This window comes from Schistocerca americana, chromosome 2 (genome assembly GCF_021461395.2).
Source record: "Schistocerca americana isolate TAMUIC-IGC-003095 chromosome 2, iqSchAmer2.1, whole genome shotgun sequence".
Taxonomy (NCBI): Eukaryota; Metazoa; Arthropoda; class Insecta; order Orthoptera; family Acrididae; genus Schistocerca; species Schistocerca americana.
The window spans coordinates 1116609946-1116625989 of record NC_060120.1 but is presented as its reverse complement, the minus strand read 5'-3'; the positions used below and the strand labels follow the sequence as shown (position 1 = coordinate 1116625989).

The 16044-nt window shown below is 45.8% G+C and overlaps 1 protein-coding gene across 1 annotated transcript in view; it reads right to left on the bottom strand.

Moving 5' to 3' along the window:
• LOC124594716 (glypican-5-like) overlaps positions 1-16044 on the bottom strand; it is a 378800-nt gene that overhangs the window by 152368 nt on the left and 210388 nt on the right. The window contains exon 4 of the mRNA XM_047133084.1: positions 11092-11399. Within this exon, the coding sequence (XP_046989040.1) occupies positions 11092-11399 (308 nt within the window). The remainder of the gene's footprint in view (positions 1-11091; positions 11400-16044) is intronic.

Genomic DNA, 16044 nt, shown 5'->3' with positions numbered 1-16044 from the left:
GAGATTCCTAGTGGGGCTGTCGCATTCCCCTCCCCCACTACCGCCCCTCCACCCCGCGCACACACGTAGCTGTCTCTCTCTCTCTCTCTCTCTCTCCGTGCCGCGCCGCTCCCACAATGCCGAACACTGAATTTATGTTATTTGAAGGGACGAGCTGTTTTAAGTCTGGAACAATGGCTCGTTTGTTCCCTAATTCTGCCGTCTTTTGTCCTTTTCCCCGCGCGAGTGCGCGGCGGGCCAACTGCGGCGGCCGAGATAGACAGCGCAGCCGCAGGGATCACAGCCGCGTCCCGCCGTCCAGGCGAAGCAGCGATCTGTGACTGCGGAATCTCGTCTCTCTGTCACTTTCACGAAAAAAGATCACTTAACTTCATACCTATTGTAACAGGCTGAGGAGGAACCCACATCTCGACATGCAGATTCTCTGTAGCAATACGTGTTTCGCTCACTCTCTCTCTCAGTAAGAATGGTATTTGCTCCTTCCTACTCATTACAGTATTCTGGGACACTTATAGATATAATTGGAAAAAAAAGCAGATGACCCTAGTATAAAAGAAAGATAGAAGTACGGTCCCGCCAAGTTACAGACCAATATCCTTAACTTCTGTTTGCTGCAGAATCCTTGAACATATTCTCAGTTCGAATGTAACAAGATTTCTTGAGACTAAGAACCTTATGCCCACGGATCAGCATAGTTTTAGAAAGCATTGCTCGTGCGAAACTCAGCTTGCCCTACTCTCACATGATATACTGAGGTAGATGAAGGGCCAGCGGCAGATTCTATATTTCTATATTTCCGTTAATCATTTGACACGGTGACCCATTGCAGGCTGTTAAGGAAGGTACGAGCCTATTGAATAAGCTCACAGGTATATGGGTGGTTCGAAGACTTCTTAAATAATAGAACCCAGCATCTTGACGGCGAGTGTCCATCAGAGACAAGGGTATCGTTAGGAGTGCCCCAGGGAAGTGTGGTAGCACCGCTGTTGTTCTCTGTATACATAAATGATTTGGCGGCCGGAGGGTGGGGGGAGCAGCAATCTTCGGTTGTTTGCTGACGATGCCGTGGTGTGCGGTAAGGTCTCGAAGTTGAGTGACTGTAGGAAGGTACAAGGCGATGTAGGCAAAATTTCCAGTTGGTGTGATGAAAGGCAGCTAGCTCTAAATGTGGAACAACGTTTGTTAATGCAGATGAGTGCGCAGAACACACCTTTAATTTTCGGATGCAGTATTACTACTGTTCTGCTTGACGTAGTCAAGTCGTTTAAACGTCTGGCCATAACGTTGCAAAGAGATATGATGTGGAGTGAGCATGTGAAAAATATGGTAGGGAAGGCAAATGGTCTAGTTCGGTTTGTTGGGAGAATTTTAGGAAAGAGTGGTTCACTTGTAAGGGAGACCGCATACAGGACGGTTGTGCAACCTGTTCTTGAGTATTGCTCGAGTGTTTGGGTAACGTACTAGGTCGGATTGCAGGAGGACATCGAAGCAATTCAGAGGCGGGCGGCTAGGTTTGTTACCGGTAGGTTCGAACAACGCGTGAGTGTTATGGAGATGCTTCAAGAACTCAGATGGGAATCCCTGGAGGAAAAGCAACGTTCTTTTCGAGAAGCACTATTGAGATAATTTAGAGAACCGGCATTTGAAGGTGACTCCCGAACGATTCTACTGCCGTCAACATACATCGCGCGTAAGGATCACGAAGACAGGTACGGGAAATTAGGGCCCACGCGGAGGTGTACAGACAGTCGCTCTGTTTGCAAGTCAACAGGAGGGTAAATTACAAGTAGTGGAACAGGGTTCCCTCCACCACGCACCGTACAGTGGCTTGCAGATTGTAAATGTAGATGTAGACTGTGACGTGCTGAACCGTAAAAATAGCGCAAGCAAATACAGGAAGGAAAACTGTGGCTTTGCGATCACTAACAGGCTGGTACATTGACCGTGACCAGGCCAAATATCTCAGAAAATAAGCGTCAAACGAATAAATAACGAAGAAAGAAAGTTGTCTAGCTTGAAGGGGGAAACCAGATGGCGCTATGGTTGGCCCTCTAGATGGCGCTGCCATAGGTCAAACGGATATCAACTACGTTTTTTAAAAATAGGAACTCCCATTTTTTATTACATATACGTGTACTACGCAAAGAAATATCAATGTTTTAGTTGGACCACTTTTTTCGCTTTGTGGTAGATGGTGCTGTAATAGTCACAAATGTATGGCTCACAACTTTAGACGAACAGTTGATAACAGATAGATTTTTTAAATTAAAATACAGAACGTAGGTAAGTTTGAACATTTTATTTCGGTTGTTCCAGTGCGATACATGTACCTTTGTGAACCTATCATTTCTGAGAACGCATGCTGTTACAGCGTGATTACCAGTGAATACCACATTAATGCTATAAATGCTCAAAATGATATCCGTCAACCTCAATGCATTTGGCAATACGTGTAACGACATTCCTGCCTTCCGTAATGTTCACACTTGCATTAACAATGCGCTGACGCATGTTGTCAGCCGTTATCGGTGGATCACGACAGCAAATATCCTTCAACTTTTCCAATAGAAAGAAATCCGGGGACGTCAGATCCGGTGAACGTGCGGGCCATGGTATGGTCCTTCGACGACCATTCCACCTGTCATGAAATATGCTATTCAATACCGGTTCAACGGCACGCGAGCTATGTGCCGGACATCAATCATGTTGGAAATACATCGTCATTCTGTCATGCAGCGAAACATGTTGTACTAACATCGGTAGAACATTACGTAGGAAATCAGCATACATTGCACCATTTAGATTGCCATCGATAAAATGAGGGCCAATTATAGTTCCTCCCATAACGCCGCACCATACATGAACCCTCCAAGGTCGCTGACGTTCCACTTGTTGCAGCCATCGTGGATTTTCCGTTGCCCAATAGTGCATATTATGCCGGTTAACGTTACCGCTTTTGGTGAAATGACGCTTCGTCGCTAAATAGAACGCGTGCAAAAAAGTCTGTCATCGTCCCGTAATTTCTCTTGTGCCCAGTGGCAGAACTGTACACGACGTTCAGAGTCGTCGCCATGCAATTCCTGGTGCATAGACATATGGTACGGGAGCAGTCGATATTGATGTAGCATTCTCAACACCGACGTTTCTGAGATTTCCGATTCTCGCGCAATTTGTCTGCAACTGATGTGCGGTTTATCTGCGACAGCAGCTAAATAAAACACCTACTTGGGCATCATCATTTGTTACAGGTCGTGGTTGATGTTTTGTATGTGGCTGTACACTTCCTCTTTCCTTCAATAACGTAACTATCCGGCGAACGGTCCGGACACTTGGATGATGTCGTCCAGGATACCGAGCAGCATCCATAGCACATGCCCATTGGGCACTATGATCACAATTTTAACAAGGGTAATGTATCACGTAACAAATACCGTCCGCACTGACGGAGTGTTACGTGATACCACGTACTTATACGTTTGTGACTATTACAACGCCATGTATCGCAAAGCGAAAGAAGTGGTCCAACTAGAACATTCATATTTCTTTACGTACTACACGAATATGTAAAAAAAATGGGGGTTCCTGTTTAAAAAAACGCAGTTGTTATCCATTTGACCTATGGCAGCGCCATCTAGCGGGCCAACCATAACGCCATCTGGTTTCCCCCTTCAAGCTAGACGAGTTTCGTCCTTTGTAGTTTTTTCGTTTGATGCTTATTTCGTGAGATATTTGGCCCAGTCACTATCAACGGACCAACCTGTATATTCGCAGTGGTTAGACACTGGACTCGCATTCGGAAGGACGACGGTTCAATCCCGCGTCCGGCCATCCTTATTTAGGTTTTCCGTGATTTCCCTAAATCACTCCAGGCAAATGCCGGGATGGTTCCTCTGAAAGGGCACGGCCGACTTCCTTCCCCATCCTTCCCTAATCCGATGAGACCGATGACCACGCTGTCTGGTCTCCTTCCCCAAACCAACCAACCAACCAACCTGTATATTCATGCCGGTCGGAGAGACCGAGCGATTCTGGGAGCTATAATCAGGAACCGCGCCACCGCTACGGTCGCAGGTTCGAATCCTGCCTCGGGCATGGATGTGTGTGATTTTCTTAGGTTAGTTAGGTTTAAGCAGTTATAAGTTCTAGGGGACTGATGACCTCAGAAGTTAAGTCCCATAGTGCTCAGAGCCATTTGAACCATTTTTGTATATTCATTCATCTTATTTGTTTAAGTGCCAGGTTCCGTGGGACTGTGGGAATCACAGCTCCTTGGTCATGGACGAGTCAGCTTATAAAATGACAATGATTGTGAGAGATTATGCGAAGAAAACACTCACTGCAGAGAGACGTTCTCAGCCATTTCTGTGAACTCCTGTACAGAAGGGGAATGTGGCACTAGGGAACCTTTCAAGTTGCATTTGAATACTCGGCGGTTATCACTCAACTTGTCCAGTTCTCCTGGAGTATTTAACGTGACTAACTTATCTTTGGTATTCAATGAATTTGATGAGAGATCCCTTTTTATTCGATGTGTCGTACTTCATATTTGTACACGAGATATTTCCCAACGAGAAGTCTTCAGTAGACGATATATTACGGCTCAGAGGTTCTGAGTCAAAGCAATGCGATCTTTGGGTGTCAGTAGCTTTTTTCGTTGCCAGTACATCATTCAGTGAGTAGTAAGTGAGAGAGTTTAGGCCATGCTGCTGAGCGGTGAGGAAACAATTAGCAAAAATGCAGAGGATGTTGCTATTTGGAAACATGATTTTGTAAAGACTGATTTGAGAAGTGTGAAGGTACTCGGGAATGGTTGTCGCTGCATTGCTTTCTCGCACGTGATTTAAGGCGAGTTTGAGAAAGGCAATTTTTTTTCATGTTTTTTTATTGGTTCAGGTCAGTTAGTTTGATTATCGAGACAGGATTAAACAAAATTATCTGCTCACATAACTTGGACTCAAGAGTTATAAATTCGCCATTCTTTTACCATTTTATTAGCTAACTTCGTGGCAGAGTCTTATTTTTTATAACAAGTGATTTTTGTTAAGATGGTTGTAATTCTTAAGGAGTGAGATTCATAATACAATTTTGAATGCTAGACTCTTTACAGTCACTTAGCAAGTTGAGTTTCTTTCACAGTCTCCTGACGAAAGTTTAATTTTGTAGTTGTTTGTCACCGCATTGCATTTAACGGAACACAGTTACTCAAAACATAAAGCAAAATGTGGATAGCATAGTTGCTTCTGCATGCATTGCACTTGTCAAGTTCTTTCGTTCGTTGGTTTGCCACTGCATTGTATTTTAATATTAAAATAATTCAAATGTGTGTGAATTTCTAAGGGACCAAACTGCTGTTGTCATCGGTCCCTAGACTTACACACTACTTAAACTAACTTATGCTAAGAACAACACACACACACACACACACACACACACACACACACACACACACACGCCCATGCCCGAGAGAGTACTCGAACCTCTGGCGGGAGGGGCCGCACAATCCGTGACATGGCGCCTCAAACCGCGCCGCCACTTCGCGCGGCCCTTTAATGTTCACCACTGTCGAGTGGTACCGAGTTGTCGTTACTACAAGGTAAGTCATCTAAATTTATTAGGTCCAGTTTAATACCAGTCAGGAAGCAGTAAATACGTTCACATTCAAGCTTTGCCTTTGAAAATTATTATCAGGTTCAGTTCAGTAAAGTTTAGTTCATGTCTCATTTACTTTCTCAACCAATCTTTTACTTACAGTGCAGTGTCATACAAGCGTGTGTGTACCATTTTATTTAGTCACTTCGCGAACATAAATTTGCACGAAATTTTCACGGAAGCATTTTGGATAGTTATTCTTTCAAAGTGTGGTTTGTAATTTTATGTAGAATCTTTATTCTGATAGTTTTGTGTGTTGGAACTGTAACACAAGCACTGTGACGTCACGCAGCACTGTTCACTGCACTGTACAGTACAGAATTTCACAGGATAGCCTATTTAGTATACAGTTTTACGAAGTCTAATTATTTTTAGTGTAAGTTAATTGCAGTACAGCTATACCATTTAAAATGGGTTTGGTAACACTTTTAAGTAGCGTTGACGTAAGCACACGATTTGCATTGTTCGGGTTCACGTTGTCATACAGACACACACGAAAGTTAAGAATAGGTAACCAGTTTACGTGTATAAAAATAAGAAACATCGATAAAAAAGCGAAACGGTTACAAATGTTTGTATGCCTGGTACAGTATAGTCGAAGACAAGAGCAATACTGTGTAATACTCTGCCACCAGTCGCCCGAAATTTCGGCAGTTTTCATTCCCCAATATGGTCATGGAAATGTCTGCTACAGGTGTGGCCACGTGGACGAACCTAAATGTCAAGACACTGTGGTGTGAAGTTAGAATGTGTTAATACATTTATTGTAATATATGTGTCTTAAATCTAAATGGAATAGACAGTTTGCCCTAGATTAAGAAAAATTGAATCTAAATGTGTTAGCGTGTCTCAAACCAAAAGAAAGTGTTAAACTCAACGAAAGGGCGCATGAAAGCTCGCTAATGGTAGGGAGCCCGTGGGGTGCTTCCGTGACGTCAGCGACAGGGAACCGCTGCAGCAGAATCGGCCTAACTTGATTCCTGACAGTTGCAGCGGGCTGCGCGTCGCAGCTGCGCGCGCCTTGCTCAACGAGTCACGCAACGCGATTTTGTAAACGCCTGCATTGCCAACGCCACAGAGTTGTTAAGCTACACAAACGGCTATTGTTGTTCACTGGCAGCCGTCAACGCTACGCTGCCAGGGAACTTAACTTATATCGACTCCACTACACGTTCGTCTTTACGTAATTTTTTATATTTTAGTTGTTAGATCAGCTTTATTATGAGTTCTATTTTATGAGTTTTATTTCCCTTTCTTGTTCCAGTTCGGGATTTTCATTTTATGTTTTATATTTTTATAATTTTGGCTTTTTTAGTTTTTTGGGGGTCATCAGCCTTCTGACTGGTTTGATGTGGCCCGCCACGAATTCCTTTCCTGTGCCAACCTCTTCATCTCAGAGTAGCACTCGCAACCTACGTCCTCATTATTTGCTGGATGTATTCCAATCTCTGTCTTCCTCTACAGTTTTTGCCATCTACAGCTCCCTCTAGTACCATGGAAGTCATTCCCTGACGCCTTAACAGATGTTATCTTATGCCTTCTCCTTCCACATATTCCTTTCCTCTCCGATTCTGCGCAGAAACTCTTCATTCCTTACCTTTTCAGTCCACCCTGTTTTCAACAGTCGTCTGTTGCGCCACATCTCAAATGCTTCGATTCTCTTCTATTCCGGTTTACCCACATTCCATGTTTCACTATCATACAGTGCCGTACTCAAGACGTATGTTCTCAGAAATTTCTTCCTCAGATTAACGTATGTGTGAAATCTTATCGGACTTAACTGCTAAGGTCATCAGTCCCTAAGCTTACACACTACTTAAACTAAATTATCTTAAGGACAAACATACACATCCATGCCCTAAGGACTCGAACCTCCGCCGAGACCAGCCGCACAGTCCGTGACTGCAGCGCCCTAGACCGCTCGGCTAATCCCGCTCGGCCTCAAATTAACGCCTATGTTTGATGCTAGTAGCCTTCTCTTGGCCAGGAATGCCAAATTCGACATAGCTAGTCTGCTTTTGATGTCCTCCTTACTTCGTCAGTCATTGATTATTTTAATGCCTAGGTATCAGAATTGTTTAACTTGGTGTACCTCGCGCCAATTAATCGTGATGTTAACCTTCTCGCTGTTCTCATTTATGCTACTTCTCTTTACTTTCGTCTTTCTTCGATTTTCTCTCAATCCATATTCTGTGCTCAGACTGTTCATTCCATTCAGTAGATCATGTAATTCTTCTTCACTTTCACTCAGGATAGCAGTTTCATCAGCGAATCGTGTCATTGGCATCCTTTCACCTTGTATTTTAATTCCATTCCTGAACCTTTCTTTTATTTCCATCATTGCTTCTTGCATGTACAGACTGAACAGTAGGGGCCCGAAGACTGCGTTCTTGTCTTACACTCTTTTTAATCTGAGCACTTCCTTCTTGGTCGTCCACTCCTATTGTTCCCTCTTGGCTCTTGTACATATCGTATGTTACCGGTATCTACCTATAGCTTACCCCTACGTTTGTCAGAATTTCGAACATCTTGCACCATTTTACATTGTCGAACGCTTTTCCCAGGTCGACAAATCCTATGAACGTGTCTTGATTTTTCTTGTCTTGCAACCATTATCAACCGCAACGTCAGAATTGCCTCTCTCGTGCCTTTACCTTTTTTAGTTAAGATGACAATGTTTTCAGCTCATCTTAGGATGGGAGGCAGGCATGCGGGATACGCCACGGGGCGCCAAGCTATACTGACTCACGCTTGCATATTTAACTGTACCAATAAAACTTTAACCTTTACCAATGGATGTCAGGCTGTCCACGGGAAATCATAACTTTTTCTTGGCGCGGTAGTCGATTCGGCGCCGTCCTTCAGTAAGGGCGCATGTGCAGATTTACAGAACACTGTCAATTTATTTTCTTGTCCCTCCTCGTACAGCCCTTTGCATTAGCAGAGAGAGACCATTCCATCAGCACAGAGCAAGGATGCGCAGTGGTCAGCTTACTGCACTCCCAGTTCCGGAAGACGACGCTTCAGACGAGCGTCCGGCCATCCAGCTTTAAGTGTTTCATGAATTCCCTAAAACGCTTAAAGCAAATGCCGAGATGGTTTCTTCGAAAGGGCATTGCCGATTTACTTCCCCAGTCCACCCTAATCCGAACTTGTGCTTCGTCTCTAATGACCTGTTTCTCAATTCTTCCTTCCTTCCTTACCATTCTAGCACGCTGACGTGTATGTTATGGGGCCTCACCCCCCACCACCCCAACGCAAACTACGAGTAAATATATTCGCAACTTAGCGACGATGGAGACAATCGATCTAAAAGTTTTACATAAAGCTAAATACTCCTTGGGTAGTCAAGTGGTATGACAGCCATACTGCCATACTTGGCCGAAAGCTCGAGCAATTTTAATTACTTGACGCGGTCGGAAACACAAGAAGTTTTAATTCAATGTTACCGCCGCGTCACTCTGCATTCTTACGTGGCTGTAGTGTACCTGCCTGGCATCCACATCCATTTCCCACAAGGAGACACCCTCTTCCTGCTATAAGACTTCATCACGACGGTAGTTTTCCATCTCGCTATGATCAGGGCTTGATGAGACCATTTTCTTTTTCACAGTCGCTGAGCGAGTCTACGAGACTTTGAAGAATACCGCCTTGCTTCAAGAATATGTATTCACCTGTACGTCACCTATGAACCGAAATGCATCAGTTGCAAAGAGAAAATACCATTTCTGAGATAGAAGAAAGAGGAAAATGTGAAATTTCAAGGCCGAAAAGAGCCCCATTCCAAGAACTGTGGTTAACCGAAGCTCTGTAGGCTGCTACAAAGCGCAGCATACCGTCATAGAATTACAGAAAATTCGGTAATCCATCTGGCATGGCTGTAGAATAATGTGTCAAAATGAGGAGGTGAAGACCATCTTGCATTAGATCTAGACTGTCAAGAATTGGTTGTACCGGTGAGTACAGCGCCATCTGTCACAAAGCGAAAAAAATGGTCCAAGTAAAACATTCATATTTCTTTACGGTCTACACCAATATGTAATAAAAAATGGGGTTCCTATTTAAAAAAAGGCAGTCGATATCCGTTTGACCTATGGCAGCGCCATCTAGCGGGCCAACGATAGCGTCATCTGGTTTCCCCTTTCAAGCCAGACGAGTTTCGTTCTTTGTAGTTTTTTCGTTTGACGCTTATTTCGTGAGGTATTTGGCCCGGTCACGATCAATGGACCACCCTGTATATCGTGCTCGGCGAAAAGACTACAGACATCGAATCATTGTGTAAACTTCCCTGAATAGACTCTGAGACTGAGTTGACTGTCAGCAGTTTCCAGAAGAAGACATAGAATCAAAATTCGCGGTACTTGGACCATTTTTAATGTCTCCTGCGAGACATTACTTCACATTCCTGACAATATGACGAGTCCATTTATGTGGACAGTATTATCACGTCTAGCCTCTTTATCCTCGCCGGTTGCTGTGGACTTGTCTTACTTGTAAGCACGCAGACCAGACTCGGAGAAAATAGGCAATTTGCCCACCTAAGTGGTATGTTATGTTAACTGGGGACCTAGAAACGACGGAGAGGCTCCGTCCCCGCCGCAGCCGCTGTGATCCACAACGCCACGACGACTACCGCAGTCAACTTCACGCCTCCGCCGCCCCACACGGAACCCAGCGTTATTGTGCGGTTCGGCCCCCGGTGGACCCCCCCAGGGAACGTCTCACACTAGACGAATGTAACCCCTATGTATGCGTGGTAGAGTAATGATGGTGTACGCGTACGTGGAGAACTTTTTTGCGCAGCAATCGTCGACATAGTGTAGCTGAGGCAAAGTAAGGGGAACCAGCCCGAATTTGCCGAGGCAGATGGAAAACCGCCTAAAAACCATCGACAGACTGGCCGGTTCACCGGACCTGGACACAAATCCGCCGGGCGGATTCGTGCCGGGGACCGGCCCTCCATCCCGCCCGGAAAGCAGTGCGTTAGACCGCACGGCCAGCCGGGCGGGCCTACCTAAGTGCTATTGTCCACTTAAGTGGTAAAATTTGGAAATCTGTGGTAAGTTTCAATGGTACCAAACTGCTGAGGTCATCCCTAGGCTTACATACTAGTTAATCTAACTTAAACTAACTTACGCTAAGGACAACACACACACACCCATTACCGAGGGAAGACTCGAACCTCCGACGGGGGGGGGGGGGGGGGGGGGGAGGGGGGGAGGGGGGGTATCCGTGCGAACCGTGGCAAGGGGCCTAGAACGCGCGGCTACCCCGCGCGGCACATGACTGGTATCATCAGTTGTTTGGAAAAACGAAGCTACTCTGATCATCCTTGCGAGTTTGTTGCTTTATTATATTGCACATGTCATCCTTACAAGTGTTAGGCACTGCTTGTACGTGATTAATGTCACAGCAATGTTTGAAGGACAAATGACGGCGCACCTGTTGCTGCAGAGTGGCGCTCCGCTCGACGGCGGCCGCGACCGCCCCCGCGATGCGAGCGTCGAGCGAGCGCAGCGCGTCGTCGACGGCTCCCCGGCCCTGGACGGCGGCGAGCAGCCTCTCGGCGGCCTCGACGTAGCCGTTCCACGGCAGGTCCAGCTCGGCGGCGCGCTGCGTCAGGCAGCCGCGCAGCACGTTCAGGCAGAGCCCGGCGCAGGGGCGCACGCGCATCTGAAGGCCGCGGCAGCGCCAGCAGTGCGACATGCGCACCAGCGCCGCGTGGCACTGCGCCTCGGCCGCCGCCCCACCTGTGGCGAAAACAGCGGCAACGGTGTTCAGTCTGAGCATCGTCACAGCACGTGGTAGCGCGAGCAGTACAGCATATGCAGCAGCGCCACATGGCACTGCACGTCGGCCGCTTCTCCTCCTCTGGTAACACGGCAAGTGTTGTGCTTAGTTGCAGCGGTCTGAGGCAGGTCTGACTGCATATTGAGCCAGTGCAGCCTCATCACAGCACGTGGCAGTGCAAACAGGATGTGGCACCGTGCCTGGGCCGCTACTTCGCCATTGGCAGCAGGGTGCCATTTACCTACTTCAATCTGAATCAGCTATGTAGCACACACAGCCAGTGCAGGATTATCGCGGCGTGTGCTAGCATGAGTAATACGACACACACAGCACCGAAGACTGCCACGCTGCCAGCTCCACTGCAGTAACAGGGGTGACGTTCAGATACATCAGTCTCAAGTAGCAGAGTAGCAGTATGGTATCAACACAGCATATGGTAGAGCAAACACTTCGATTTCTGCAGCACGTGACATGAGACCCGGTGCTACTCCACCTGTGACATCATTACAGGCACCTGCACAGCACGTCGAGCTAGTATGTGGCAGTGCGAGGAGTATGATATGAGCAGCAGTGCAGTCCAGCTATGCTCACTGTATAGGATATTTTAGTTACAGCAGGATGGGCCGATTTGCGGCACAGTCATGCAGCGCAGCTTCAGCACACTATATGGCACTCTGAGCAGTACGGCACGAGCAACACAGGTGTTATTCAGTTACAGCAGCCTGAGGCAGGTGTCCAACATGTTGAGCAGGCAGCGCGATAGTTCTATGCAGTTACTGAAACTGGAGGTAGTCATACAGTACACTGAATCATTTCAGCAGCACTGTGCTATGAGCTGTGTGACATACAGGGTGATCAAAAAGTCAGTATAAATTTGAATCCTTAATAAACCACGGAATAATGTAGATAGAGAGGTAAAAATTAACACACATGCTTGGAATGACATGGGGTTTTATTAAAACAAAAAAAAAACAACTAAGTTCACAAACTGTCCGACAGATGGCGCTGGACAGCAAAACGTCAGTGACTGCGCATGACAGTCGTGTACAAAAGAAGCTGTAATGAGAGAGAGAATCGGATGCGCCAGCAGTCGCAGCATGTTGACGTTACCTGAAAAGGCGCTTTTAGTGAAGCTGTATTATCAGAATGGGGAATGTGCTAGTTCAGCGTTTCGATCCTATCGCCATAGGAAGGGGATTCGAACGGGTAAATGTTCGTTGACAAATGCAGCTGTGGCGAGAATGATTTCAAAGTTCGAAGCCACGGGTTGTTTAGACGATAAACCCTGTAGTGGCCGACCGAGCACAAGGAGTAATGCTGCTGAGACAGTTCAGGAAGAAATGGAGACTGTAGCGGGTTCGTCTATGCACGGGGAAGTCAGCGCTCGTGCAGTCGCACGTCGCACCGGCATTCCATACACAACTGTTTGGTTGGCACTTAGGCGTACCCTACGATGCTATCCGTACAAAATCGATCGGCGATTTAGTGAAGCGGAGGGCATTTGCGGTGTGAGCGTTGGGCGTTTCAAAAGATGGTGGAAGATGATGATTGGTTCAGTAACGTGTTGTGGACCGACGAAGCTCATTTCACGCTCCGAGGGTCTGTCAACGCCCACAACTCCAGAATTTGGGCTACCGAAAATCCTAGAACTGTCGTGGAAACTCCATTGCACGACGAGAAAGTCACGGTATGAGTTGGATTTAGCACATCTACCGTTATCGGGCCTTTTTCCTTCGAGGAAAAGCGTGATTCTGGTTTTGTAACTGCTACCGTGACGGGTGAGAGGTACGCCGATATGTTACAGAATCGCATCATCCCCAGCCTGGCTGATAGACACTTGCTGGAACGAACGATGTTTACGCAGGATGGCGCTCCACCCCATATTGCTAGACGCGTGAAAGATCTCTTGCGCGTGTCGTTTGGTGATGATCGTGTGCTCAGCCGCTACTTTCGTCATGCTTGGCCTCCTAGGTCCCCAGACCTCAGTCCGTGCGATTATTGGCTTTGGGGTTACCTAAAGTCGCAAGTGCATCGTGATCGACCGACATCTGTAGGGATGCTGAAAGACAGCATCCGACGCCAACGCCTCACCATAACTCCGGACATGCTTTACAGTGCTATTCAAAACATTATTCCTGGATTAAAGCTATTGTTGAGGAATGATGGTGGACATATTGAGCATTTCCTGTAAAGAACATCATCTTTGCTTTGTCGTACTTTGTTATGCTAATTATTGCTATTCTGATCAGATGAAGCGCCATCTCTCGGACATTTTTTGAACTTTTGCATTTCTGTGGTTCTAATAAAACCCCATGTCATTCCAAGCATGTGTGTCAATTTGTATCTCTCTATCTACATTATTCCGTGATCTATTCAGTTTTCAAATTTATACTGACTTTTTGATCACGCGGTATATACCGGAGCTGTGAAGCTGTTCCACGTCTTTGCCTAGTATGTAGTCGCTAGGTGGCGCTTCGGTGGTCTGTTAGTTGATTCTTTGGTTACAATTCCTTGGGCAACCTATTAAGCCATGGGCGGCCATTCGGTCGCAGTCAGGACGTGAGAGAGATAGCAGGCACACGTGATGGCTGTTAACGGAGCTTACGGACGCACGGTTGTTTAAGCGGCCGGTCGTCGCTGGAGTTGTGTTGGTCGGCGATGCTTGAGCCGATTTACCCTGCATTAAGGAGGCCCAGTTGCTCGTGTGGGTGTTGCAGTGTTGTTCACTTTTTGATGCCATCTGCTCTGCCCATAGCGGTAAGGTACTCGTTACTTGATTGCAGCATACGCTCCCCTGTTCAAGATGCTCCCGCTACGCTGGATTGCCTGTCGTTCTCCATCACTCTGTTTGAAGAATTGAACTTATCGTTTGGTGCCTCTGTTTGAAACTGAGTGCCACATTTACGTGTCTTAAAACTTACTTTAAATACAAATTCTTCAATTTCTGCTTATTTGTCAGCTGTGCCTGAAATTAACTGTCACATATTCTAGGCCGCCTCGTGTGTTACTGACACTGAGGTCGAAACTGACTCTGATTTGTACTGGAAGTTGTTGCTTCCCTGAGTGATGTAACGACGATAAAGTTGCTTACGGCTGTGGTAATCAGACGCTTGTGGCCAGTGAATCTTGGCTCTTTTGGGTAATTCTGTCCTATAACTCTGGTGAGATTTTGCCTTTCCATGAAAATTAATGGTAAGACAGAGATTTAGGAACCAGGTTTTAAATTGTAAGACATTTCCTGGGGCAGATGTGGATTCTGACCACAATCTATTGGTTATGAACTGCAGATTGAAACTGAAGAAACTGCAAAAAGGTGAGAATTTAAGGATCTGGATAAACTGAAAGAACCAGAGTTTGTAGAGAGTTTCAGGGAGAGCATAAGGGAACAATTGGCAGGAATGGGTGAAAGAAATACAGTAGAAGAAGAATGGGTAGCTCTGAGGGATGAAGTAGTGAAGGCAGCAGAGGATCAAGTAGGTAAAAAGACGAGGGCTAATAGAAATCCTTGGGTAACAGAAGAAATATTGACTTTAATTGATGAAAGGAGAAAATATAAAAATGCAGTAAATGAAGCAGGCAAAAAGGAATACAAACGTCTCAAAAATGTTATCGACAGGAAGTGCAAAATGGCTAAGCAGGGATGGCTAGAGGACAAATGTAAGGATGTAGAGGCTTGTCTCACTAGGGGTAAGATAGATACTGCCTACAGGAAAATTAAACAGACCTTTGGAGAGAAGAGAACCACTTGTATGAATATCAAGAGCTCAGATGGCAACCCAGTTCTAAGCAAAGAAGGGAAGGCAGAAAGGTGGAAGGAGTATATAGAGGGTCTATACAAGGGCGATGTACTTGAGGACAATATTATGGAAATGGAAGAGGATGTAGATGAAGACGAAATAAGATACTGAGTGAAGAGTTTGACAGAGCACTGAAAGACCCGAGTCGAAACAAGGCCCCGGGAGTAGACAACATTCCATTAGAACTACTGATGGCCTCGGGAGAGCCAGTCATGACAAAACTCTACCATCTGGTGAGCACGATGTATGAGACAGGCGAAATACCTTCAGACTTCAAGAAGAATATAATAATTCCAATCCCAAAGAAAGCAGGTGTTGACAGATGTGAAAATTACCGAACTATCAGTTTAATAAGTCACAGCTGCAAAATACTAACGCTAATTCTTTACAGACGAATGGAAAAACTGGTAGAAGCGGACCTCGGGGAAGATCAGTTTGGATTCCGTAGAAATGTTGGAACACGTGAGGCAATACTGACCTTACGACTTATCTTAGAAGAAAGATTAAGGAAAGGCAAACTTACGTTTCTAGCATTTGTTGACTTAGAGAAAGCTTTTGACAATGTTAACTGGAATACACTGTTTCAAATTCTGAAGGTGGCAAGGGTAAAATACAGGGAGTGAAAGGCTATTTACAATTTGTACAGAAACCAGATGGCAGTTATAAGAGTCGAGGGGCATGAAAGGGAAGCAGTGGTTGGGAAAGGAGTGAGACAGGGTTGTAGCCTCTCCCCGATGTTATTCAATCTGTATATTGAGCAAGCAGTAAAGGAAACAAAAGAAAAATTTGGAGTAGGCATTAAAATTCA